This window comes from Lolium perenne, chromosome 2, assembly GCF_019359855.2.
Source record: "Lolium perenne isolate Kyuss_39 chromosome 2, Kyuss_2.0, whole genome shotgun sequence".
Classification (NCBI taxonomy): Eukaryota; Viridiplantae; Streptophyta; class Magnoliopsida; order Poales; family Poaceae; genus Lolium; species Lolium perenne.
Window position 1 is genome coordinate 53,919,452 of NC_067245.2, and position 24,308 is coordinate 53,943,759.

Here is a 24,308-nt window from a genome sequence, read left to right on the forward strand (position 1 = left end):
AGGGGAGGAACCTGATAAGTTGATGAAGAAGGGGATGCCTTGGGCATCCCCAAGCTTAGACGCTTGAGTCTTCTTGAAATATGCAGGGATGAACCACGGGGGCATCCCCAAGCTTAGACTTTTCACTCTTCTTGATCATATACCATCCTCCTCTCTTGACCCTTGAAAACTTCCTTCACAACAAACTTCTCATAAACTTCATTAGAGGGGTTAGTACTCAAAAAATTTGAATCCACCTCGGTCCTGTAGTGGCACATTGCAAGAGCTCAATAAAACATTAGCTACAGCTCTCTACGTCTAGAAAACCTCGCTTAAAGTCCACAAGAGACAATGCAAAAAACAGAGACAGAATCTGCCAAAACAGAACAGCCAGTAAAGACGAATTTTAATAAAATACTTCCGTTGCTCAAATCAGAAAACTCAAAACTAATGAAAGTTGCGTACATATCTGAGGAACACGCACGTAAATTGGCATATTTTTCTGATTTTTCTACAGGGAAAACAGCCCAGATTCGTGACAGATAGAAATCTGTTTCTGCGCAGAAATCCAAATCTAGTATCAACCTTCGATTAGAGGCTTCACTTGGCACAACAAAACACAAAACTAAGATAAGGAGAGGTTGCTACAGTAGTAAACAACTTCCAAGACACAAATATAAAATAAAGTACTGTAGCAAAATAACACATGGGTTATCTCCCAAGAAGTTGCTTTCTTTATAGCCATTAAGATGGGCTCAGCAGTTTTAATGATGCACTCGCAAGAAATAGTATTTGAAGCAAAAGAGAGCATCAAGAGGAAAATCCAAAACACATTTAAGCCTAACATGCTTCCTATGCATAGGAATCTTGTAAATAAACAAGTTCATGAAAAGCAAAGTAACAAGCATAGGAAGATAGAACAAGTGTAACTTCAACAATTTCAGCATATAGAGAGGTGTATTAGTACCATGAAAATTTCTACTACCATATTTTCCTCTCTCATAATAATTTTCAGTAGCTTCATGAACAAACTCAACAATATAACTATCACATGCAGCATGCTTCTCATGATTTCCAAACATATAATTTTTATCAAGTTCAAGAATAGTGGAATTAAAACTTTCAAACTTACTTTTATTAATAATATAACAAGGTAGTTGATCAATCTCAAGAGATATGGGACTCCTAGATAAAGTCATGAACTCTCCAATCCCATTTTCATTAGTAGTACAATTAATATTATCAAGTAACATAGGACCATCATCTAAAGCTTTATCATAAACATTTGCTAAGCAAAATTCTTTAGTACCATGCATTTCGACATCAGACACAAACAAAGCATTATCATAAGATTTATCAAAGTAGCATGGATTATCATATATAACAGTAGCATAATTATTCTCAGAAGTTTTACTCATAGGGAATATTTCAAGAGAATCCACAGGAACATAACATTCAACCTCTTTCGGTAAGCATGGAGGACAATCAAATAATGTAAGAGATAAAGAGTTACTCTCATTAGGAGGTTGGCATGGGTAGCTAATCCATTCTTCCTCCTTTTGTTCGTCGCTCTCCTCTTCTTTTTCATCCAATGAGCTTTCAGGTTCATCAATTTCCTCCTCTTTTTCATCCAATGAGCTTTGAGGTTTATCAGTTTCTTCTTCCACCGGTTCCTGCAAATTGTGAGTGCATTCTTGTGCATTAATGTGTCTCTCTTTATAATCAAGGATATAAGGATTATCACCGAAGCATTCTATGCAACAATTAAGGATAGAAGAGACATAATCTTTAAGGTCCTTACAAACAACACAAGTTTCATAATTCTCAACCATGAAGGATTCGATCTCAGAGGCTCCCATAAACACGACAAATTGTTCTACCTCTTCGAACCCATAATGAATATAGCAATTCCGATTATAGTTCTTAATTAAAAATTCCTCACTAAAGCCACATTGAAATTTAAGATGTTTAGTATCCTGTTGAGAGCAACAGTTTATATCATGGCGTTTAAGCAAGATTTTAGCAATTGTATCCACTTTTTCTATCATAGCACTCATTATTTCACCAGCTCTTGATTTCCTATAATTATTATAACATTCTATGAGCTCCAAGTAGGTTGTTGGTTCTCCCATAACAGTAGTTTTTAATTTTTTGGTTTTTCAAATTTTTATGGATTTTTGGGTATATGAGACAAATAAAACAAGACAAAAATAAACTAAGCAAAAGTAAACTACGCAAACTAATACTAGACAGAAATAAACTAAGCACAAATAAACTAGACAAAAGTAAACTAAGCAAAACAAAATAAAACAAAATAAAAAACAGAGAGAGCGGTAGAGTGTACTCCCCAGGTGAACTTATGAGTAGAGCTATGCCTCCCCGGCAACGGCGCCAGAAAACAGTCTTGATGACCCACAAGTATAGGGGATCGCGATAGTCTTCGAGGGTAGTATAACCCAAATTTATTGATTCGACACAAGGGGAGGTAAAGAATACTTATAAGCCTTAACAACTGAGTTGTCAATTCAGCTGCACCTGGAAAAGCACTAGCAACAGGGGTGATGTGAAAGTAACAGTAATAGGAGAGCAGTAGTGTGATAACACAGCAAAGAATAGCAATATGAGAGCGATGGCACGAGAAGATAGTTGATACTACTTCCAATGACATGTAGAACAGGTATATTATGATGAGAGATGGACCGGGGTTCCCAGCGATCTACACTAGTGGTAACTCTCCAATAACAAGTGTTGGGTGAACAAATTACAGTTAGGCAATTGATAGGAATCAAAGCATTAAGATAGAACATCAGGCTTATTAATTATGTAGGCATGTTTTCCGTATATAGTCGTACGTGCTCGCAATGAGAAACTTGCACAACATCTTTTGTCCTACCAGCCGGTGGCAGCCGGGCCTCAAGGGAAACTACTGGATATTAAGGTACTCCTTTTAATAGAGTACCGGAGCAAAGCATTAACACACCGTGAAAACATGTGATCCTCACATCACTACCATCCCCTCCGGTTGTCCCGATTTACTGTCACTGGGGCCATTGGTTCCGGACAGTGACATGTGCATACAACTTGTAGATACAATCTAAGCAACAATATAGAGCTTAAATCTAAGATCATGCCACTCGGGCCCTAGTGACAAGCATTAAGAATAACAAGATTGCAGCAACAATAACTTCACAAACTTTATAGATAGACTAATCATAATGTATCATCCATCGGATCCCAACAAACACAACACCGATTACATCAGATGAATCTCAATCATGTAAGGCAGCTCATGAGACCATTGTATTGAAGTACATGGGGGAGAGTATACCGACATAGCTACTGCTAGAACCCGTAGTCCATGGGGGAACTACTCACGGAGCATGGTGGAGGCGGTGGCGTTGATGGAGATGGCTTCCGGGGGCACTTCCCCGTTCCGGCAGGGTGCCGGAACAGAGTTCTGTCCCCCGAATTGGAGTTTCGCGATGGCGGCGGCGCCCCTGGAGTCTTTCTGGAGTTTCGTCAATTGGTGTCACGTTTTTAGGTCGAAAGGGATTTTATAGGCGAAGAGGCGGCGCAGGGGGGCACCTGGGGGCGCCACACCATAGGGTGGCGCGGGCCCAGGCCAGGCCGCGCCGCCTTATGGTCTGGTGGCCCTCTGGCCCCTCTCCGACTCCTCTTCGGTGTTCTGGATGCTTCCGGGAAAAATAGGAGGTTTGGCGTTGATTTCGTCCAATTCCGAGAATATTGCCCGAACAGCCTTTCTGGAACCAAAAACAGCAGAAAACAGGAACTGGCACTGTGGCATCTTGTTAATAGGTTAGTTCCGGAAAACGCATGAAATCATCATAAAGTGCAAGCAAAACATGTAAGTATTGTCATAAAACAAGCATGGAACAACAGAAATTATGGATACGTCGGGGACGTATCAAGGCGCCAGGTGAGGAAGTGATACCATATAAAATACCTATGAAAATTATTGAACGTGTTATGGATAACCGCTATGAAGGGGATGGAACTGTCCATCCTGGTGATCATTTACTGTTTTTGCATGAATTATGCGGTTTATTCAAATGTGCAGGTATTGCTATGGATGAAGTGAGGAAGAAACTATTCTCTTTATCGCTGTCTGGTAAAGCGGCGCATTGGTATAAATTACTGGATAATGGGGATTTTCTTGAATGGAATGATATTGTGCCCCGGTTTTATTCTAAGTTCTATCCTCCAAGTGAAATTCATAAGGATCGGAATCGCATATATAATTTTTTGGCCTCATGATGGAGAGAGTATTGCCCAAGCTTGGGGGAGATTGAAGTCTTTAATGCTCAAATGCCCCATTCATGAGCTTCCTGGTAATGTTATTATTGATAATTTCTATGCAAGACTTTCTTTTCAAGACAAGACCTTGCTGGATACTTCTTGTTCTGGATCATTTACACGCAAGAAGAGTTTAAAAGGGACCTTCTTGATCGGATCCAAGAAAATACTGAAGGCTGGGAGAACGACAAGGATAGAGAATCAGGTATAATTTATGATTATAAATGCATTGAAGCTTTTATGGATACTGATAAATTTCGTAATATGAGTGCTACATATGGTCTTGATTCTCAAGTTGCTGCAAATCTTTATAAAGCTTTTGCCTCTCATTATGAATTGCCAAAGAAGAATTTTGATAAGTATCATGAACCTTATAAAGATAAAATTGATTCATCTATTAATAAATGCGCTGTAGTTGAAACTGCTGATCATGTTATTCCTGAAGCTTATATTGAAAAAACTCCTTTCCCTGCTAAAATGAAGGAGTACTCTGTTATAAATAGTGCGGTTCATAAAAGTGAAAAGAAACCTGTAGAACCTGAAGAACAAATAAAAGTTGAACCTGCTGTTGCAATAATTAAAGATCTTGTGACTGAAAATGTGGAGGATGGTCATATTATTTTCTGTGAAGATGCTTCTAATATTGTTTCACATCCTAATAAACCCAAACAAGCTAGTGTTCCTATGCTATCTGTTAGAATTGGTGATCATTGCTATTATGGATTATGTGATATTGGTGCAAGTGTTAGTGCTATTCCTTATGAGCTTTACACGGAGATTATGCACGAAATTGATTCTTGTGAACTTGAAGATATTGATGTGGTTATTCAGCTGGCTAATAGAGAAACTATTTCTCCGATTGGTATTGTTCGAGATGTGGAAGTTTTATGCGGTAAGATTAAATATCCTGCTGACTTTTTGGTACTTGGTTCTGCTGCTAGTGATTATTGTCCTATTATTTTTGGTAGACCTTTTCTAAATACTTGTGGAGCTATTATAGATTGCAAGAAAGAGAAAATTTTGACTAAATTTGCTGGTGAATCTTATGAGTTTAACTTTTCTAAATTTACTAAAACTCCTTATAAAGCTGATTTGCCCAGTGATGATTTTAAAATGGAGCAGTGTGCATCTATTGTTCTTGTTCCTAATAATCCTTTGCAGCAACATTTGGAGGATAGCGAGAGTGAAGTTTTTAGGAAAGAAAGAGATGAGCTTGAGGAAATTTTTCTTCGCCAACCCATTCTCAAGCATGATTTACCGGTGGAAGACTTGGGTACAACACCTCCACCAAAGGAAGATCCTGTTTTTGATTTAAAGCCTTTGCCTGATAATCTTAAATATGCTCATATTGATGATAAGAAAATATATCCTGTTATTATTAGTTCTAAGCTTTCAGAGATTGAGGAAGAAAGGTTATTGGAAATATTGAAGAAGCACCGAGGAGCTATTGGCTACACTCTTGATGATTTGAAAGGGATTTCTCCTTCTATTTGCCAATATGCTATTAATATGGAAGATGATGCAAAGCCTGTTGTTGAACATCAGCGTCGTCTAATTCTGAAGATGAAGGAAGTGGTAAGGAATGAGGTATTACGACTTCTTGAAGCTGGTATTATATATCCTATTGCTGATAGTAGATGGGTTAGTCCTGTGCATTGCGTTCCCAAGAAAGGAGGAATGACTGTTGTGCCTAATGATAATGATGAGCTCATCCCTCAAAGAGTAGTTGTAGGGTATAGAATGTGCATTGATTTTCGAAAAGTTAATAAAGTTACTAAGAAAGATCATTACCCTTCTACTATCAGCAAGAGGGATGTTAAAGGAATTCGTAGTGTTCTTGGTCATGCTGGGTTTTATAGGAGGTTTATTAAAGATTTTTCCAAGATTTCCAAAACCCTTACTAATCTTCTTCAAAAAGATGTACCATTTGTTTTTGATGATGATTGTAAGGAAGCTTTTGAAACTCTTAAGAAAGCCTTAACAACTGCTCCTATAGTTGAACCTCCTGATTGGAACTTACCCTTTGAAATTATGTGTGATGCTAGTGATTTTGCTGTAGGCGCTGTTCTTGGACAGCGAGTAGATAAAAAACTGAATGTTATTCATTATGCTAGTAAAACTCTTGATGCTGCTCAAAGAAATTATGCTACAACTGAAAAAGAATTATTAGCTGTAGTCTTTGCTTGTGATAAATTTAGATCTTATATTGTTGATTCAAAAGTTACTATTCATACTGATCATGCTGCAATTAGATACCTTATGACAAAGAAAGATGCTAAGCCGAGGCTTATTAGATGGGTACTTCTTTTGCAAGAATTTGATTTACATATTATAGATAGGAAAGGTGCTGATAATCCTGTTGCTGATAATTTGTCTAGATTGGAAAATATTGCTTATGATCCTGTTCCTGTTAATGATAGTTTTCCAAATGAACAATTGGCTGTAATAAAGGTGAGCTCGCGAGACAGTCCTTGGTATGCTGATTATGCTAACTTTATTGTTTCCAAGTACTTGCCTCCAACCTTTTCAGCTCAGCAAAGGAGGAAGTTCTTTTATGACTTGAGGCATTATTTCTGGGATGACCCACACTTATATAAAGAAGGAGTGGATGGTATTATGCGAAGATGTGTTCCCGAATATGAACAACAAGAGATATTGAGTAAATGTCATGGTAGTGCTTATGGAGGACATCACGCCGGAGAAAGAACCGCGCAAAAGGTTCTACAATCAGGTTTTTATTGGCCAACTCTCTTCAAAGATGCGAGAAAGTTTATTTTATCTTGTGATGAATGCCAAAGGGTTGGTAATATCTCCAGACGTAATGAAATACCAATGAATTATACTCTTGTTATTGAACCGTTTGATTGTTGGGGATTTGACTTCATGGGACCTTTTCCCTCTTCAGAAGGTAACACTCATATACTTGTTGCTGTTGATTATGTTACTAAATGGGTGGAAGCCATACCTACTAAAAGTGCTGATGGTGAGACCTCTTTAAGAATGCTTTTAGATATTATTTTTCCTAGATTTGGAGTGCCTAGATATATTATGACTGATGGAGGTTCTCATTTTATTCATGGAGGTTTTAGAAAAACTCTTGCTAGGTATGGTATTAATCATAGAATTGCTTCCGCTTATCATCCTCAAACTAGTGGTCAAGTAGAATTATCAAATAGAGAGATTAAATCTATTTTGGGAAAGACTGTTAATAAAACTAGAAAGAATTGGGCTAGTAAATTGAAGGATGCACTATGGGCTTATAGAACTGCTTATAAAAATCCCATGGGAATGTCACCTTATAAAATGGTTTATGGGAAAGCTTGTCATTTACCTTTAGAACTAGAGCACAAAGCTTATTGGGCTGTTAGAGAATTAAATAAAGATCCTAAACTTGCCGGTGATAAGAGGTTGTTGCAATTAAGTTCTCTAGATGAATGGAGAAGTGAAGCTTATGAAAATGCTAAACTCTTTAAAGAGAAAGTTAAAAAATGGCATGATAGAAGGATTATCAAAAGAGAATTTAATATTGGGGATAAAGTCATATTGTATCGGTCTCATCTCAGATTCTTTGCAGGGAAATTACTCTCGAAATGGGAAGGACCATATGTTGTCGAGGAGGTGTATCGTTCAGGAGCAATCAAAATTAGCTCTCTCCAAGGCAACGCTACGCAAGTGGTGAATGGACAAAGACTCAAGCATTATATCTCGGGTGATTCTTATAATGTTGATGTTGATATTATTCAAGTGGAAACACCGGAGGCTTTCATCAAAGGGCAAATTGACAGTCCGCCAGAACCCGACTTTGAATAGGTAACAGTACTGGTAATGAAAAGTTCGCAATTTACTTTCCGAACAATATTTTTGCTGTTTTTGGAAAATATGAAAAATTACGAGTTCGAAACGGAGTGGAAAGGACGCACGAGGGGGCGCCACCATAGGCCGGCGCGGCCAAGCCTGGGCCCGCGCCGACCTATGGTTTGGCCGCCCCATCGCCCCTTTCCGACTCTGGTTCGATCTGATACTTTCCGTTTGTCGTGAAAATTTTTGCTATATAATCCCCCGGACCCCTGGAGGTACGTATATCGTTTTCTCGACGTGTTTTGTTTCAAGCTGTTTCTGCCAGGATTTGTTTCGGATCTAAAGCCATCATGTCTTCGTCGGAAACTCCGAAGGATAGCTCCAGCAAGGATGTTGGCAACTTGTACATGGAGGAGCTGAGGATGCACCCCAAGGAGTTGCTGCTCGTTGAAGGAGAACTGCAGGTCAAGGATGTCCAGGGTCCTAAAGGAGAAGGAAGCTTGGAAGACAGGATGGAGAAGCTAGAACAGGAGGTTTTCAAATACAAGAAGATGGCTGAGCGTGAGGTGGATATCTTCCACAGGATTGTGTCCGAACTCATTGCTGAACATGAGAAGGAAACTGGAAAGCTTTGGAGCGACATCCTCTCACTTCACGACACCACCAACAAGCTCCAAGCACAACTCTATGACGTTCAGAATCAGAACTGTGAGTATGAAAACAGGTTTAAATACATAAGCCGTCCTGCTAGTTTCAGGATTCCCGAGACCAAGATGTCGTTTCTTGATGGAGAGCCTCTTCCTTGGAAGTCTGATGACGGGAGTTCATCACCACCATCTCCGCAGGAGTAATTCATCATCGGTATTGGCATCCCCTTGGTTTGTTCCAAGCTTGGGGGAGTGCCGCGGTATCACATTATCACTACCTTTTACTTTTATTGTCAAGTAGTGTCATATCATGAGTAGGGAAGTTATCATATAAGATGGGGTGCAGTTTGGAAGTGTCTCTCCTTTAGTTGGTTATCTATGTATCCCTTGGTGTGAGTTATCGTTATGGAATATTAATGAGAAGTCTTATCATTTACGTATTGCACATCTTATTTTAGTTTGCAATCTCTATTATATGATTTACCTTGTTGTTAGTATTGGTATCACTTTGGGAGCATTGAATAAATCTATTTGGTTTTGGCAAACTTAGCATTGGTCAATAGCAACAACACTTCGAGGTTTAAATAGAAAAGAGAAATACATGTAGTTGTTTCATATCTTTCTTTCTTGTTAGCTCATAGCTTATTATTCTGAAGTTAAAATTGTTTGTGCTTACAAGGAAGATGCATGATTGTTTCTATCACATGTATATTTGTTTGTTTCCCTCGACTCTTATGCTTGCTAATTACCCTTGCTAGCCAAAGACCTGTACTGAGAGGGAATACTTCTCGTGCATCCAAACCTTAACCCAAACCTATGTCATTGGTGTCCACCATACCTACCTATTACATGGTATTTTCTGCCATTCCAAGTAAATACTTCATGTGCTACCTTTAAACAATTCAAAATTAGTATCTCTTATTTGTGTTAATGTTTTATAGCTCATGAGGAAGTATGTGGTGTTTTATCTTTCAATCTTGTTGGGCAACTTTCACCAATGGACTAGTGGCTTCATCCGCTTATCCAATAATTTTGCAAAAAGAGCTGGCAATGGGATTCCCAGTCCCAAATTAATCAAACTAAATAGACACTCCTCCATGGTATGTGATTGATGGACGGCACCCGAAGGATTCGGTTAGCCATGGCTTGTGTAAGCAAAGGTTGGGGGGAGTGTCATCATCATAATAAAGCTAAAATAAAAAGGCACTCCTTCATGGTATGAGATTGTTGGCAGGCACCCGAGGATTCGGTTAGCCATGGTTTGTGAAAGAAAGGTTGGAAGGAGTGCCACACAAAATGAAAATAATATGGGAGCCGCTCTTAGGAGGTTGTCTGGCAAGGGGGTTAGAGTACCCGCTATCAGTCGTTGACAACAACAAACACCTCTCAAAATGTTACTTTTATTCTCTTTATATGATTGCAAAACTGAAAAAGCTCTAGCACATGATTTAATCCCTGCTTCCCTCTGCGAAGGGCCTGTCTTTTACTTTATGTTGAGTCAGTAAACCTATTTCCCTCCATCTCAAGCAAGCATTTGAGTAGTTGTGATCAAACCATTATATTGTGATTTGCTTCATCATGTCTTTTATTCTTCCTTGTTTAGTACAAGTTTTATCTGAATGAATATAGCTTTGCACGTTATCAATGATTATGAAGAAACCATTATGATTGAGTATGCAAGTTGTGCCTTATAAACTTTAACATGAGAGCGCTGCTCAATGAGATAAATATAACCTGTTAATTGTTCTCTGACCAAGAACGAAGTTTGCCATCACCAATTATGATTTCTTATGCACCTTTACTTGTGATTACCTTATACTTGTTTCAAGTTGAGTTATAAGAGGTTGTTTACTATAATGTCTTGTGTGAATGAATATGATGCTTCTTGTCCGTATTTTATTTATCGACTCTTCACTCCATAAACATGTGGTCCTGTCTATCGAGCTCAGTTTCGCTTGGGGACAAGCGAAGTCTAAGCTTGGGGGGAGTTGATACGTCCAATTTGCATCACTATTTTATATCATAATTTGTTGTTATTCATTGATATATTTCATATTGAGACACAATACTTATGTTATTTCATCTATTTTGCATGTTTCATCATTATTGGAGGATCGAGCACCGGAGCTAGGATTCTGCTGGAAAAAGCACCGTCAGAACGCAATATTTCGGAAGATCAACTGTGGGAGGAAATTATACCAAAAATCCTATTTTTCAAGATGACGAAGGAAGCCAGAAGGAGGGGCCAGGAGGACCCAGGGTGGGCCCACACCCTAGGGCGGCGCGGCCCATGCCCTGGCCGCGCCGCCATGTGGTTTGGGGGGCCCACGACCCCTTTCGCCTCCTTTTCTTCGCGAAATCCTTCGTCCCAAAAACCTAAGCCACAGAGGGTACCTCGCGAAGAGTTCTGACCGCCTCTGCGGGGCGGAGAACACCAGAGAGAAAAGAGCTCTCCGGCGGGCAGGAATCCGCCGGGGAAATTCCCTCCGGGAGGGGGAAATCGACGCCATCGTCACCGTCATCGAGCTGGACATCATCTCCATCACCATCATCATCATCTCCACCATCATCACCGCCGTCTCCACCGCTGGACACCGTCATCGCCGTAGCAATTTAGGTTTGATCTTGATTGTTTGATAGGGGAAACTCTCCCGGTATCGATCTCTACTTGTTATTGATGCTATTGAGTGAAACCATTAAACCAAGTTTATGTTCAGATTGTTATTCATCATCATATCACCTCTGATCATGTTCCATATGATGTCTTGTGAGTAGTTCGTTTAGTTCTTGAGGACATGGGTGAAGTCTAAATGTTAGTAGTGAACTATGGTTGAGTAATATTCAATGGTATGATATTTAAGTTGTGGTGTTATTCTTCTAGTGGTGTCATGTGAACGTCGACTACATGACACTTCACCATTTATGGGCCTAGGGGTATGCATCTTGTATTCGTTTGCTAATTGCGGGGTTGCCGGAGTGACAGAAACCTAAACCCCCGTTGGTATATCGATGCAGGAGGGATCGCAGGATCTCAGAGTTTAAGGCTGTGGTTAGATTTATTCTTAATTACTTTCTTGTAGTTGCGGACGCTTGCAAGGGGTATAATCACAAGTATGTATTAGTCCTAGGAAGGGCGGTATATTAGCATAGGTTCACCCACACAACACTTATCATAACAATGAAGATTATTTAGCCGTATGTAGCGAAAGCACTAGACTGAAATCACGTGTGTCCTCGAGAACGTTTGGTCATTATAAGTAAACAAACCGGCTTGTCCTTTGTGCTAAAAAGGATTGGGCCACTCGCTGCAATTGTTACTCTCGCACTTTACTTACTCGTACTTTATTCAACTGTTACACCAAAACCCCCTGAATACTTGTCTGTGAGCATTTACAGTGAATCCTTCATCGAAACTGCTTGTCAACACCTTCTGCTCCTCGTTGGGATCGACATTCTTACTTATCGAAGATACTACGATACACCCCCTATACTTGTGGGTCATCACCCCTCTTGAGGGCGTCGTCTTGAAGTTGATGATCCCCTTCGCGCCCTCCTGCGCCTCGACACACTGGGCATCTGGGTTGGCAGGAGGTCAACCGGAGATGCGGGTCTTCCGGGTGGAGACTTGAGAGGCAACGTCGATGGTGGTGACCAAGGTCTGGTTGCGGCAAGGTCATGTTAGTCGGCTCCGTTCCGGCGTATTCGAATGTCTTCGCGGTGGTCTCTTCTTGATGTGATGTCGAAGCCACCCTCGGGCAGTGTACGATGACCTTCGACGGGCGGTCCGGTGAAGGTCCTATTCGACGCTTGTCCTGCGCATCTCCTCTCCGAGGCTCATTGCTAGAAGCGAAGCTATCGGTCTCTTCGAGGAGTCATCCGTTTGGCATAGGCCAGCTTGAACTTCTTAGCTTTTGTGGGTAGTCAGGCTGGGTGTGCCCTTGTGGCGGGGTGTGTGGTCTTGGGTGTGCTTTGCACTGTTGTTGTTGGTTTTTGCCGGTTTTCTCCTAAAAATCGGGCACCTTCTTTTTAATGAATGAATAAGGCAAAGTTTTTGCCTCCGTTTCAAAAAAAAAAACTACCTCCATCTAAATTTTTTTTTAAAGTCAAACCAAGTGAAGTTTCTAGCCTAGGCTTTATTTCAAACTTAGCTCCGGATATAATCCGGAGACGCTTTGTATTGACATAATGTGATCGATAAAGTGCCGTGTTCTGAAAAAACGGCAGCTCGTTCAAAATTTCGAGTTTTGAAATTCGAAAAGGTCGCAGATGGGCGTTACCTATGAAAAGGAAGCAAACGTTCGGGTCACACGGCAATCTACACCCAGCTTTCCATTTTATCGGAGGCAAACGAGAAGTGGGGAAAAGCGGAGGCGGAAGGCAACCAGAGGAGGCAAGGGCGGCGGCGGGCGAGCGTCCCAAACCCAGCGCGGCGGAAGGCAATCGGGGGTGAGCAAGGGCGCGGCGATGCCGGTAACAAGAGGGCGCGCGGCGGCGGCGGCGGCGGTGGTGGTGGAGGAAGAGAGCGACGCGCCGATTGACATCTCCTCTGATTCCGATGCCGAATCGGCGGATTCGGGGTCGGAGGAGGAGGAGGAGCCCAGCAGCGACGAAGACTACATCGACATCAGCGACAGCGGCGAAAGCTACGTCGACATCAGCGACAGTGGCGACGACGACGACGGCGAGCGGAGCTGCGACGGGAACGAGGGGGAAGCGGAGGCGGGCCCACCCGGCGCGGATCGGAGCGAGGATGCGTCCACAAAAATCGCCGATCTCCTCCGCCGTAATCACCCCTATCCCTTTCAATTATTTGCAACTTATAGTGTTACTGTTGTTTCATTACCCAATGGAAAATGGAGCAGCAGACCTGTAGATTAGTACTGCATAACGAAAGCCTGGAACCCTGTTCGGGAGAAGCGTCATGGTATTTTGATTGCATTCAAGGGAGACTCGGTCGGAGCACCCGCAGATTAGTGAAATCTAGTGCAGCTGAATCAACAATCAAATCATGAAACGCAGTCTCCCTTATAGTGCTATTGGCTACCGTACATATGCTGCATGCTGGAACCCTGTTGTGAAGTAGCTTCACTCGTAGTTTGGATTACATCCAGGGGAGAGACTCAATCTGAATACCTGCTGGTTAGTGCAACTGAATTGAGTCACTGAACATAGTCCCCCTTCTAGGGATATTGGATATAGGAAGCACCGGAATGCTGCGATCTTTGACAACGCACAACCTTCAGTGCCTTCCCTGCTCGGCGACATCAAGACCGAAGCGCAAGGCGAACGCGGGAGCCCGGGGTGTCCGCCAGCTCCTCCCCTAGACTAGGTTTTCCTTTCTTGGGTTGAGTTGTAGTGCAGGGTGTTTGTCCTCTCTTGGACATGTACATATAACCTTTCTCTTTACCTATCAATGCATCGAAACGCAAGTCTTTTGCGTTTTCGCGAAAAAAAAGGGATATTGGATATGACAGCCTCACACGAGGAAATAGGATTCACAAACTATCTAGATATTTTGTGTGGTACACTTTATTTCGAAATATAGGCAGAATGGTTGTATAAATGGGTAGAGCATAGAGCAATTGGGCAGAACCAGCTTCATTTTAAACCAGCCATTGAATGGAGTTGGACGCAACTTGTGTCATGTTTGAGATGGTAGAAGTTAGGACAGGGCTATATGATATTCCTAGACTTTGCTCAGTTTGTTTCCGGAGAAAACTTGAATTTATTGAACATCACGATCCTTATATTTGATAGCACTATTTCCTACATACCCTAATGAGCAGAAATTTTCTTATAGGAGGGAGAAATCTGGAAAGGATTAAGCTGGTGGAGTGCAAAGCATATTTAAAGAAGAATGGTCTTAGCCAAGTCGGGGACATGACAACTTGTGTAGAAAGAATAATGCTGCATTGGAGGTTAGTTATTGGATATTTCCTAGTCAGGATTTTTTCACTTAATTTATGCTTATCTCAATTATCAAGGTTCTGATGAACAGCCACTGCCTAAGATCACATTTCGAAAAATATCACTTCCTGCTTCATCCTTGATTCCTGATTATACCTTCATCACAAGATCCTGATCTCAATATATGGTCATGTGGCATTTCCTCAAAATAGGTTCAAAACGGAGGATCCAGAGAAAATTTATCCTCGGTCATCCTTTAGTATTAACTGTAAAGGTGAAACCTCACTTGTCACACAAGATTTCCCCTGTATGTGCATAGACAATAAAGGGCAATGACCATGATCTTTCAATTCAGGTGATGTCTGTAGAGGCGATGCAGTTTTATTCAAACAAAAGGTTCATGAGAAGAGGTAGTCATCTGTATTTCTGTACTAGCCAGGGTCTCTTTGGAATGGTAGCATGACTCTCCTTGGTGAATATTACAGTGGAAAAAGACACTCAAAATGTATTGGGAAGCGAATAGTAGCTGGTAAAGTTATTAAGGAAAGTTATGGTAAAGAGAAACAACAACACACCTTTACTGTAAGTATTGGTTCCATGATATAATACCTCAATTATTTTTGTTTTCTTATGGCCCTTATGATTATGTTCGTTGTTCAATTTAATAGATTCAAGTGTTCTGGAGCAAAGGAGTAGGTAAATTACCACCTTTGAATCTGCTACTTGTCAAAGGGCGCAATTTATACAGAATGATGACCTTCCGCCAGGTGCGAACTGCTCTTTACCAGAATTAGTTTAGGATTCAGTATTATCGAATGAATTTACTCAATTTGGCGTACTAAGTCTGTGTTACCTTCTAGGTGTTATCTTCTTGGAATGTGATGGATTTATGCATCTCGATTATCAAGTTTATTTATGTTGCCCTTTTGACACTGTATGAGATAGTTTCAGATAATCTTATCGATCTACTCTGTTATTGGGAATGCATAAATTATTTCTTCTAACCGCATTCACCTAAATGAAGTGTAGTTTATTTATACATATTCTGAGGATGTCCCCACCATTCTCAGAGGGTGTGCTTATACCTTCATATACCTTGTCACAAGATGTCCTCCTATGATTTTCAAGTTCACATCGGAATTCATTTGTTCATGTAGTCTTGGACGAATGAAGAGGATAGATCGAAGGCTCTAGAAGAAAAGCACGGCAGAGGAGATGCTGCAAGACGTGTTCGTGCTTTGAATAGACCTAATTCTGGAGGTCACGGTAATTCCTATTCTCAGTATAATTTTGCTTGTCCTTAGAGGTTTTAGTTTCTCTATTAAGCATTATCGCATTAGCATTTGCCCACTTTTGAACTCAATGATGTTGTTGCATATGTGGGTTGATATTCATTATCATTTATGGACCGGAGTACATTTTCTTCTTTGATATTTGAAGTTTGAACGTTATGTTTTGATAACCACTTCTAGAATGATGGTTACGTAGTACATGTAACAGAAGTTTGTGAGCATTTTCTTTGGGGATTTGCTGACTTTAAATTCCCAAGGTTTGGTTAGTCTAATTAATTGGAATTAGGTAGTCTAGAATCTAGATGCAGCTATCTCTCAGAGGAATAAATTAAAATTTATTTCTACATAGAACAGCACAGAAGAGCACGAGATGAGTAATCTATTCACAGTTCTAGCTGCCTGATATGCTTACATACACTTCTTGGCATTTGTTTTGCTAAGCTATTGATTGATGCTACAATTTATTTTCATTTGGGAAGTCCATCCTTTAAGGTCTTATTTTGTTTTACCAGAGGGCTGGCTAATTTTGTTAGTCCATTTGTATTTATCCTTCTGGCAGTTCTCAAGGGCAAGAAATCAAAGGAAAAAGAAAAACATATGTCTCAACTTGGACGGCCCGATGGTGGATCCAGGAGAACTAAAGGCAAAAAACGCACTATGCAATCCTGCAATTCTGATCTTCCAACCAAAAAATCTCGAAAAGAAGAGCACCGAGTTTCTTCTGCAACAGTCTGCAATGGTCTGAATAGCACAGAAGTTAGGGTGAGTAAAAGAAAAGCTGGTTCTAAGCAAAAGAACACTGTTGGTAACAACCATGCTCAGTTTGAAGGAAGGCGCTTCGGTTCAGCTTCTCATTCGCAGACACATCCCGGAAATTCAGTTGGAATAAATCAGCCTTTATTTGAGCGGCCCCAGCGGCCACCTCCACTACGTGAAGTTGGTAATGCCTGGCAACCTCGTATGGACGGCAGATCAATAGCATGCCCAAACCCTTCAATGGCTTTCGAACATCCAAATGCAGCACCGGCTGGCTGGCGTCCACCTCCAAGCAATCAACCTGGAGTGGTGTTTCCACCGTTCAACATGTCACGAACTATGTACCAATCTCATTCAGATAGAGCATATGTGATGTCGCAATACAAATATTCTGGTGGTAGTAATAGGTTTCCTCGATAGGGTGGTTTGGCAGATGTCAGTTACATTTTCAAGACTTAATTAGCGGTCACCGGTCTGAAATGTGGAATCCTGTTCTGGCTTGCTCAAAGCCATTAATTTTTTTAGCGGTGCTTCGTGCAATCCATTTTATTAATCAGAAACTTCATAATTACAATTTGGAAACCAGGGGTTAAATCAAAGCAATAAGATGAAACTATGCTAAGAGCTTCTTATTACCTCATCTCAACGTGACTTCTATTAGATTGCCTACAATGTGTTCTTTTACAGAGAGTAGGTCATATTTTAACTGAGAATTGAGCTGTATTTTAAGTAGTTTGGTTCAGATTTTATTCGAATCAACGTAGAGACAAGCATGCTATCATATAAACCTATGTGCTGAAACTACTACCACCCAGCAGTCTTCTTTTTATCCGTATGCCTTTCTCATGTATGTGCCATCATATCATCATTTTTTTTCAAATATATTCTTATATTGCCTTTCTCATATTTAGCACATGCAAGAACGTGGTGGCTTCCTTTTATTCGTATATTGCCTTTCTCATATACATGCCACCATATTCTTGGGTAATATCACTCGTATATCCTGACACGCAGAAAAACATTAGTTAGAAGCACATACGGTCAGGTTTGGAGTTTTTCTTCTCACCGGTTAGTTTGTAGTCAGCTTCGTATATCTATATCTCTATTCGACGCAGATTTCATATACATAAATCATCTAACTGGCCTAGGTGATGTATAGCATCCGGACTCTATTTCCCAACGTACGGAAGCAACCGGACTCATTCATTAGAGGTCACATTTATTCCATTTCGAAACATAATCGTGCATATATTTTAAATCTTTGGTTTCAGAAAACTCGAATTTGCACGAAATACGGCCAACTTTGGAATTTTTTATCTCACCGATTAGCTTAGAGCCTTAGAGTTAGCATCACCTACCTATATCTACATTCGGTGAAGATTTCATCCACAAATCATCTAGCTGGGTTGAGTGCTCGTGTAGCATCCGGACTCTTTTTTTTTACATTCTTTAGCAGTCGTAGCTTTTCCGTCCTGGAAAATACTCCTTACGCATATATTTTAAATGTCCACCATTATTATTATATGTAGTTAAGGAAGATTAAGCAGGTTAGATTATTTAGCACATATGGAAGAACGTGGTGGCTTCTTTTTATCTCATTCGATTCCTTAGCTATTAAATTTTTCTTGTGATTCGTGTTGATATAACATACTAATGGGTTGTAATTGAGATTTTTCTAGTTGCAACGTGGGTTACAACTGGAATTTTCCTAGTCACAACAGAGTTTTCCCTGGCTGCAAGTAGGCTGTAATTGAGATTTTCTTAGTTGTAAGTGTGTTATGACTGAGAAGCAAATATCCACACCGTTTAAATTTGCTTTAAAATTCGTACTGGTATACGAGTTACACATGAGTTGCAACTAGATTGTAATTGGGACTTGTTGATGTTATGTCACTGATATTTTGTTAAGTCTAAGTCGCCTAAGATCTAAACGTGACTTTTTTTATCTATTTGTAGAGCTAACAGTTTGGGGGTTCTAAGTAGATATAACCTCACCTGGGATACTTTTGTTTTCATTTTGAATGAAATTGGAAGCTATGAACTCCTTAGTTCGAAAACAAAAAGCCCTAGAGTCAGCAACACGTACAAGTGCCTCCTCAATTTTGCGCCAACCGGCTGATCCCACCGTTTCCACCTCATCCCGTAATTTTGAGTCCGTAAGACCGTAACTAACTTTCAGTCCGTGACTTACCACTTTTGCTTCGGTGCGCACCTCTTCGCTAAACTTAAATACACGGACAGCTCAGATCTCTCCGTACCCCTTCATAATCAGGGTCATGATGGGCATTAGGGATAACTAATACATATCTTAACCTTTATTAAAACCCGTACGTTCTATTTAGATCCGTATGCGTCATATACTTGGTATGGCCGTATTTGTACATAGTTTTTTTTACATCGACTCGGTCGATTCGATGAAGGCTGACGGAGCACGAAGCGATGGTACATGAACGTGGAAGCAAGATTCAATATATGTATGGTCGGTGTCTAGCGGGGGCCTGAAAATGAGAAGTTTTAGAGCATCTCCAACCAACCTCGTCCCCCAAAGCGTCCCCCAAAGTAATTTGGGGCGCGCCGGGCTAAAAAAAACGTTTCAGGCGCGTCCCCTAAAGCCTATTTTTGTCCGGCGCCCTGAACCCGTCCCCGTTCCATAGGGGACGCTCCGGGCACGCCGGACAAAACGAAAAGCGAGGCGAACCGACGCGGGCCCGACGCGTCAGTGGCTCAGTGAAAAATCGTCTCCCACTCCCGCCAAATCCCGCCCCTCCCGCCATATCGCGCATATCCCGCCGCGCATTTCTGGCATCCCAACACATATCTCGCCGCCGATTCATTTCTCCTATTCCGCCGATTTGTTTCTCCCTCCCGCCGTCCACCCGCAGCCGCTACCCTCTCCCCATTCCATGGCGCCGCCGATAGCCCCCAAAAAGATGGCCAAGAAAGCGGCCAAGAAACCGTCGGGCAATGCGACAAAAGGGGCGAAAGCGCCGTTCGCGAAGCCGCGGAAGGCGCCGGCTCCGATGAAGAAGCCGGAAGGATGGACCGATGATCAGTGGCATCAAGACTGTCTGCGCCGGAAGATGTCGACGGCGGAGCGGAAAGGATGGAGGGCGGCAGAGCAGGAGAAGAAGGCTCTGGCGGCGCGCCAGCACCAGCACTTAATGGTCGGGTGCCGGTGTACGTTCCGGGAGTGTTCTCTCCATCGTCATCCTCCTTCTACAACGACGGCCCCTCCGGCACTCCTAGGTGCGTGACGCCTAACTTGTCGCCCCACTACCAGGATGCGCTGCCGCATGGCGGCTTCAACCCCAACAACCTCTACTCCCCGGCGTACGAGCAGCGCGAGCCAGGACCCGGTGCGGACGGTGACCCTTTCACTGGCCGTAGGGGGCCGCTCGAATTCGACGGCGTCGGTGCTGAGGGTGCTGAGGAAGAGGGCGGGGTGAGGACGAGGAGGACGATGAAGAGGAGGGGGTGGAGGACGAGGACGACGAAGAGGGCGGCGAGGGCAGCGAGGAAGAGGACGAGGAGGGTGCCGGTGACGATGATCTCGTGGAGGTAGACGCGGACGACATGAAGAAGAAAAATAAGAAGAAGGCGTCGGGCACACGAGGCCCCAAGTGGAAGGTTTTGGAGGATCTTTGTCTGTGCGAGTCGTGGGCGACGGTGAGCCATGAATCTATCATCGGGGCCAACCAAAAATACGGGAAGTATTGGGCGAGGATCAAGGCCGAGTTCGATGAGCGCAAGCTCAACAAGAGCGACTACAACAAAGTGACAATGAAGAGGAGCCAAAAGGCAATGTCGACGCGATGGGCCATCATCCAGGCGTCGGTGAACTCCTTCCATGGATACCATCACGACTTAGTGACCAGAGCCGACAGCGGCGCCGACGTCTCCCAAATGGTACGACTCTTTCTTCCATAATCTGTAGCGCCTACATTGTGTTCGATGAAATGATTCCGCTTCCTTTGGCTAGTTTGATAGGGCATAGAGGTTTACCGGAGGAAATCGGATGGGAATAAGTCGTTCGCGCTGATGTATTGCTATACTAAGCTCAAAGGGAACGAGAAATGGCGGTTGACGCGCCTGTCGCTGTCCAAGGGGAAGGACGCCATTGATCTGGACGCGCCGCTGGCAACGTCGACGGGGCATTCAACTGGCAACAAGGCTGCCAAGGCCGCCTTGGCCGACGCCGCGTCGTGTGAGAAGACGCAGGCGTCGATCACGAAATGCCTCGCGGACGTCTCCTCGACCTTTCTCTCCCGCGACAAAAAGACCGACGAAAGGTGGGCGGAGCTGCTCAAGAGGCAAGAGGAGAAGTTGGAGCTCAAGAAACGCAGGGACGACATGTCCCTGCTGAGAGCGTCGACAGAGGGAATGTCTCCCTGGACGCGGGCGGCGCACAACTTCTTCAAAGGCCAGATCCTCGACGACATCGAAGCCAAAATGGCGGCGGCCGACGCGGCGGCCCAGGAAGCGGCAGCGGCAGCAACCGCGGAGCAAGAGCCGGCTGACGCGTCTTCGACTGCTACACCATCGTCGGCCTATGCGACGGCGCCAGAGCAGACGGAGCATGCACAACACCAGACAGATCGCGACGAGGTCATCGTGATTGACGGGCCTGCATCGACTCAGGATATGTCGCCGTCGGCCAACCCCTTCTTCTAATTTAGCATGCACTATGGTGAAAGTGCATGGAGCCCCCATGTGTGGTTTTGGTAATTAATGACAATCCCTATGGACTAATGTTTGCATTGAGTTATATTTGTAGGAGTTGTCCATAGGCAATTCTTGAACCATATGTTGGCTTCAAGGTTGCAATAAGAAGAAATTGATGAAGGATATCAAGTGTCAAGTATGTCTTGAAGATGAAGATGAAGTGAGCCCTCAAGCTACTTCAAGACATCAACATGATGAAGAATGAAGAAATGAAGTGCAAATTCAAGATGAGCCATCTCGAAGAGATCCTTTGCTTGAGTCTTGCCATCCATATGGTGATCATGGATATGTGAAGATGCGCCGAAGAAGAAGCTCTCCCATGGTGGATTATGGGGGAGCAATCCACAAGACTTCGTCAAGCAAGCACAAGCAAGAAAGGCGTTCCATCTTGTTGAGGTCAAGATCGTCGTCATCGAGCTCAAGTGGAATGCGCAAGTATAAGGTTTGCTCTTGATAGGGTTTGTTTCTCACCGGTCTCATAGTGTAGTTGGAGACCGGTTTATAGTTTAGTTGCCGTACTATCAAGAGGGCTCTCGAGTGAGTAACTCGATCGTATCGTTCGGAGAGAGCTCAAACCTTTGCATCCTTGCATCATCTTTCTTGGTTGTTATTTGGACCTTATCCATGTGATGTTTTAGAGCTTGTGCTTATTCTCATGACAAGCTCTAGTTCATCGAAAACGGATTTCGCATAGATCACTTGTTGCGTTTTCGAGTTTGGTTCATCATCTTTCTTGGTTGTTATTTGGACCTTATCCATGTGATGTTTTAGAGCTTGTGCTTATTCTCATGACAAGCTCTAGTTCATCGAAAACGGATTTCGCATAGATCACTTGTTGCGTTTTCGAGTTTGGTTCATCATCTTTCTTGGTTTTATTTGGATCTTATCCATGTGATGTTTTAGAGCTTGTGCTTATTCTCATGACAAGCTCTAGTTCATTGAGAATGGTTTTTCCATGGGCAACTTGTTGCATTTTCAAGATTGGAGGTTTTACCGGTATGTCTTTTGAGATAGGTCAAACCTTTCTTCATTTGTTTCTATCCTCCTTTGCTGGACTATGATGTTTCTATGCATATTGTTGTAGAGCTCATTGTTGTGATTTCAACGAGCCCAAGATCATCGAAATCGGAGTCCGGATGCAAAAGTTATGCCCGTTTTAGTTTTGGTGTTTCTGCAGTTTTCTTAGGCCGGATATTTTGGAAATATCCGGGTCGGATTATCCGGGCCGGATATTTCGGAAATATCCGGCCCCCGAAATCGTCTAAGGACCGGAAGAAAAGCAGCTCTGGATAGGGGCCGGATTTTTGGCCGGATTTTGTCCAGGTTTTGTCCCCGAGGCCGGATTATCCGGCCCCTGATAATCCGGCCCCAACTTGGGCCGGAATATCCGCCCTGTTTTTGCCCAAACGGCTCGATTTTCTTGGGGTATAAATACCCCCTTCTTCCTCCTTGGGCTGTGCTTCTCTCACTCTCTCTCTCCTCCATTGTTGAACTAGAGAAGCTTGCTCTATCTCTCAATCCCTCCATGATTCTTGCCCCCATTTGAGGGAAAAGAGAGAGGAGATCTAGATCTACTTTTCTACCAATCAAATCCATCTCTTTGTGAGTGGAATCCTCTAGATCTTGATCTTGGTGTTCTTTGTGAATTCCTTTGTTCTTCCTCTCTTATTCCCCCAATAGCTTTTGTAGCTTTGTTGGAATTTGAGAGAGAAGGACTTGAGCATCTTTGTGGTGTTCTTGCCATTGCATTTGGTGCATCGGTTTGAGTTCTCCACGGTGATTCGTGGAGGTGAAAGCAAGGAAGTTGTTACTCTTGGGTTCTTGGAACCCTAGACGGATTCTAGGCCTTTGTGGCGATTTGTTGGGAGCCTCCAATTAAGTTGTGGATGTGTGCCCCAATCTTTGTGTAAGGCCGGTTTCCGCCTCGAAGGAAATCCCTTAGTGGAACCGTGACCTAGGCCTTTGTGGCGAGGGTCACCGGAGATTTAGGTGAGGCGCCTTCGTGGCGTTCGGTGTGTGGTGTGAGTACCGCATCTTGGGGTGAGGCCTTTGTGGCGTTGGTGTGCATCGAGCAACCACACCTCAAGGTGAGCCTCTTGTGGCGTTCGGGAGCACTAAGCAACCGCACCTCTCCACCGGAGATTAGCACTCGCAAGAGTGTGAACTCCGGGATAAATCATCGTCTTCCGCGTGCCTCGGTTATCTCTATACCCGAGCTCTTTACTTATGCACCTTACCTTGTGATAGCCATCGTGCTTGAAGTTATATATATCTTGCTATCACATACTTGCTTGCATTGCTTAGCATAAGTTGTTGGTGCACATAGGTGAACTCTTGCTTAGAATAAGTTGTTGGTGCACATAGGTGAACCATAGTATATATGCTTTGGGCTTGACAAAGTAAACGCTAGTTTTATTCCGCATTTGTTAAGCCCATCTCGTAAAAGTTTTAAATCGCCTATACACCCCCTCTAGGCGACATCCGTGTCCTTTCAATTGGTATCGTAGCAAGGTCTCTCATTCTTAGGCTTCACCGCCTTGAGAGTAAAGATGTCGGTTAGGGGATTAGATCACAATAACTTGTTTATATTTGATGGCACAAATTATGATCTATGGAAAATTTATGTGCTTAATATTTTGCGGGTATTTCCCGGACATGGAGCGATTTCTTGACATGGGTTTTTCTTCTCCTAAGGATCCCCAAAATTTATCTTATGAGGAGAAGAAAAACTCTTGTCTCGATGCTCTTGCTTCTCATGTGTTTTCCATTGTTGTGAGCAATGTAGTTACTTCTTCAATCATGCCTTTTGGGAGCGCTCATGAATTATGGACAAAGCTTCGAGATAAATATGATGTGTCCAATATCATTGAGGATGATTGTATTGCTTCCACTT

General features: G+C 42.7%; 1 protein-coding gene across 2 annotated transcripts; it reads left to right on the forward strand.

The window, feature by feature from the left end:
• The first annotated feature begins 13,038 nt into the window (after positions 1 to 13,038).
• On the forward strand, positions 13,039 to 17,217 carry LOC127332635 (uncharacterized). Of its 2 annotated transcripts, none has more exons than XM_071826016.1 (8): positions 13,039 to 13,521; positions 14,539 to 14,656; positions 14,858 to 14,919; positions 15,001 to 15,055; positions 15,131 to 15,227; positions 15,314 to 15,412; positions 15,803 to 15,905; positions 16,497 to 17,217. In XM_071826016.1, the coding sequence occupies exons 1-8, from the start codon at positions 13,203 to 13,205 to the stop codon at positions 17,111 to 17,113; spliced, it is 1,470 nt and encodes a 489-aa protein (XP_071682117.1). In that variant the 5' UTR covers positions 13,039 to 13,202; the 3' UTR covers positions 17,114 to 17,217. The 2 variants fall into 2 exon arrangements, with proteins under 2 accessions (XP_071682117.1, XP_051214913.1); XM_051358953.2 differs by having other exon boundaries at positions 13,040 to 13,521; positions 15,803 to 15,911.
• The last annotated feature ends 7,091 nt before the right edge of the window (positions 17,218 to 24,308 follow it).

Excerpts from the sequence above, each read along its gene's own strand:
- LOC127332635 (XM_051358953.2), top strand. The coding sequence starts at position 13,203 with ATGCCGGTAACAAGAGGGCGCGCGGCGGCGGCGGCGGCGGTGGTGGTG. Across the intron at positions 13,522-14,538 it reads AATCGCCGATCTCCTCCGCC|GAGGGAGAAATCTGGAAAGG; the intron begins GTAATCACCCCT and ends ATTTTCTTATAG. Across the intron at positions 15,912-16,496 it reads ACCTAATTCTGGAGGTCACG|TTCTCAAGGGCAAGAAATCA; the intron begins GTAATTCCTATT and ends TCCTTCTGGCAG.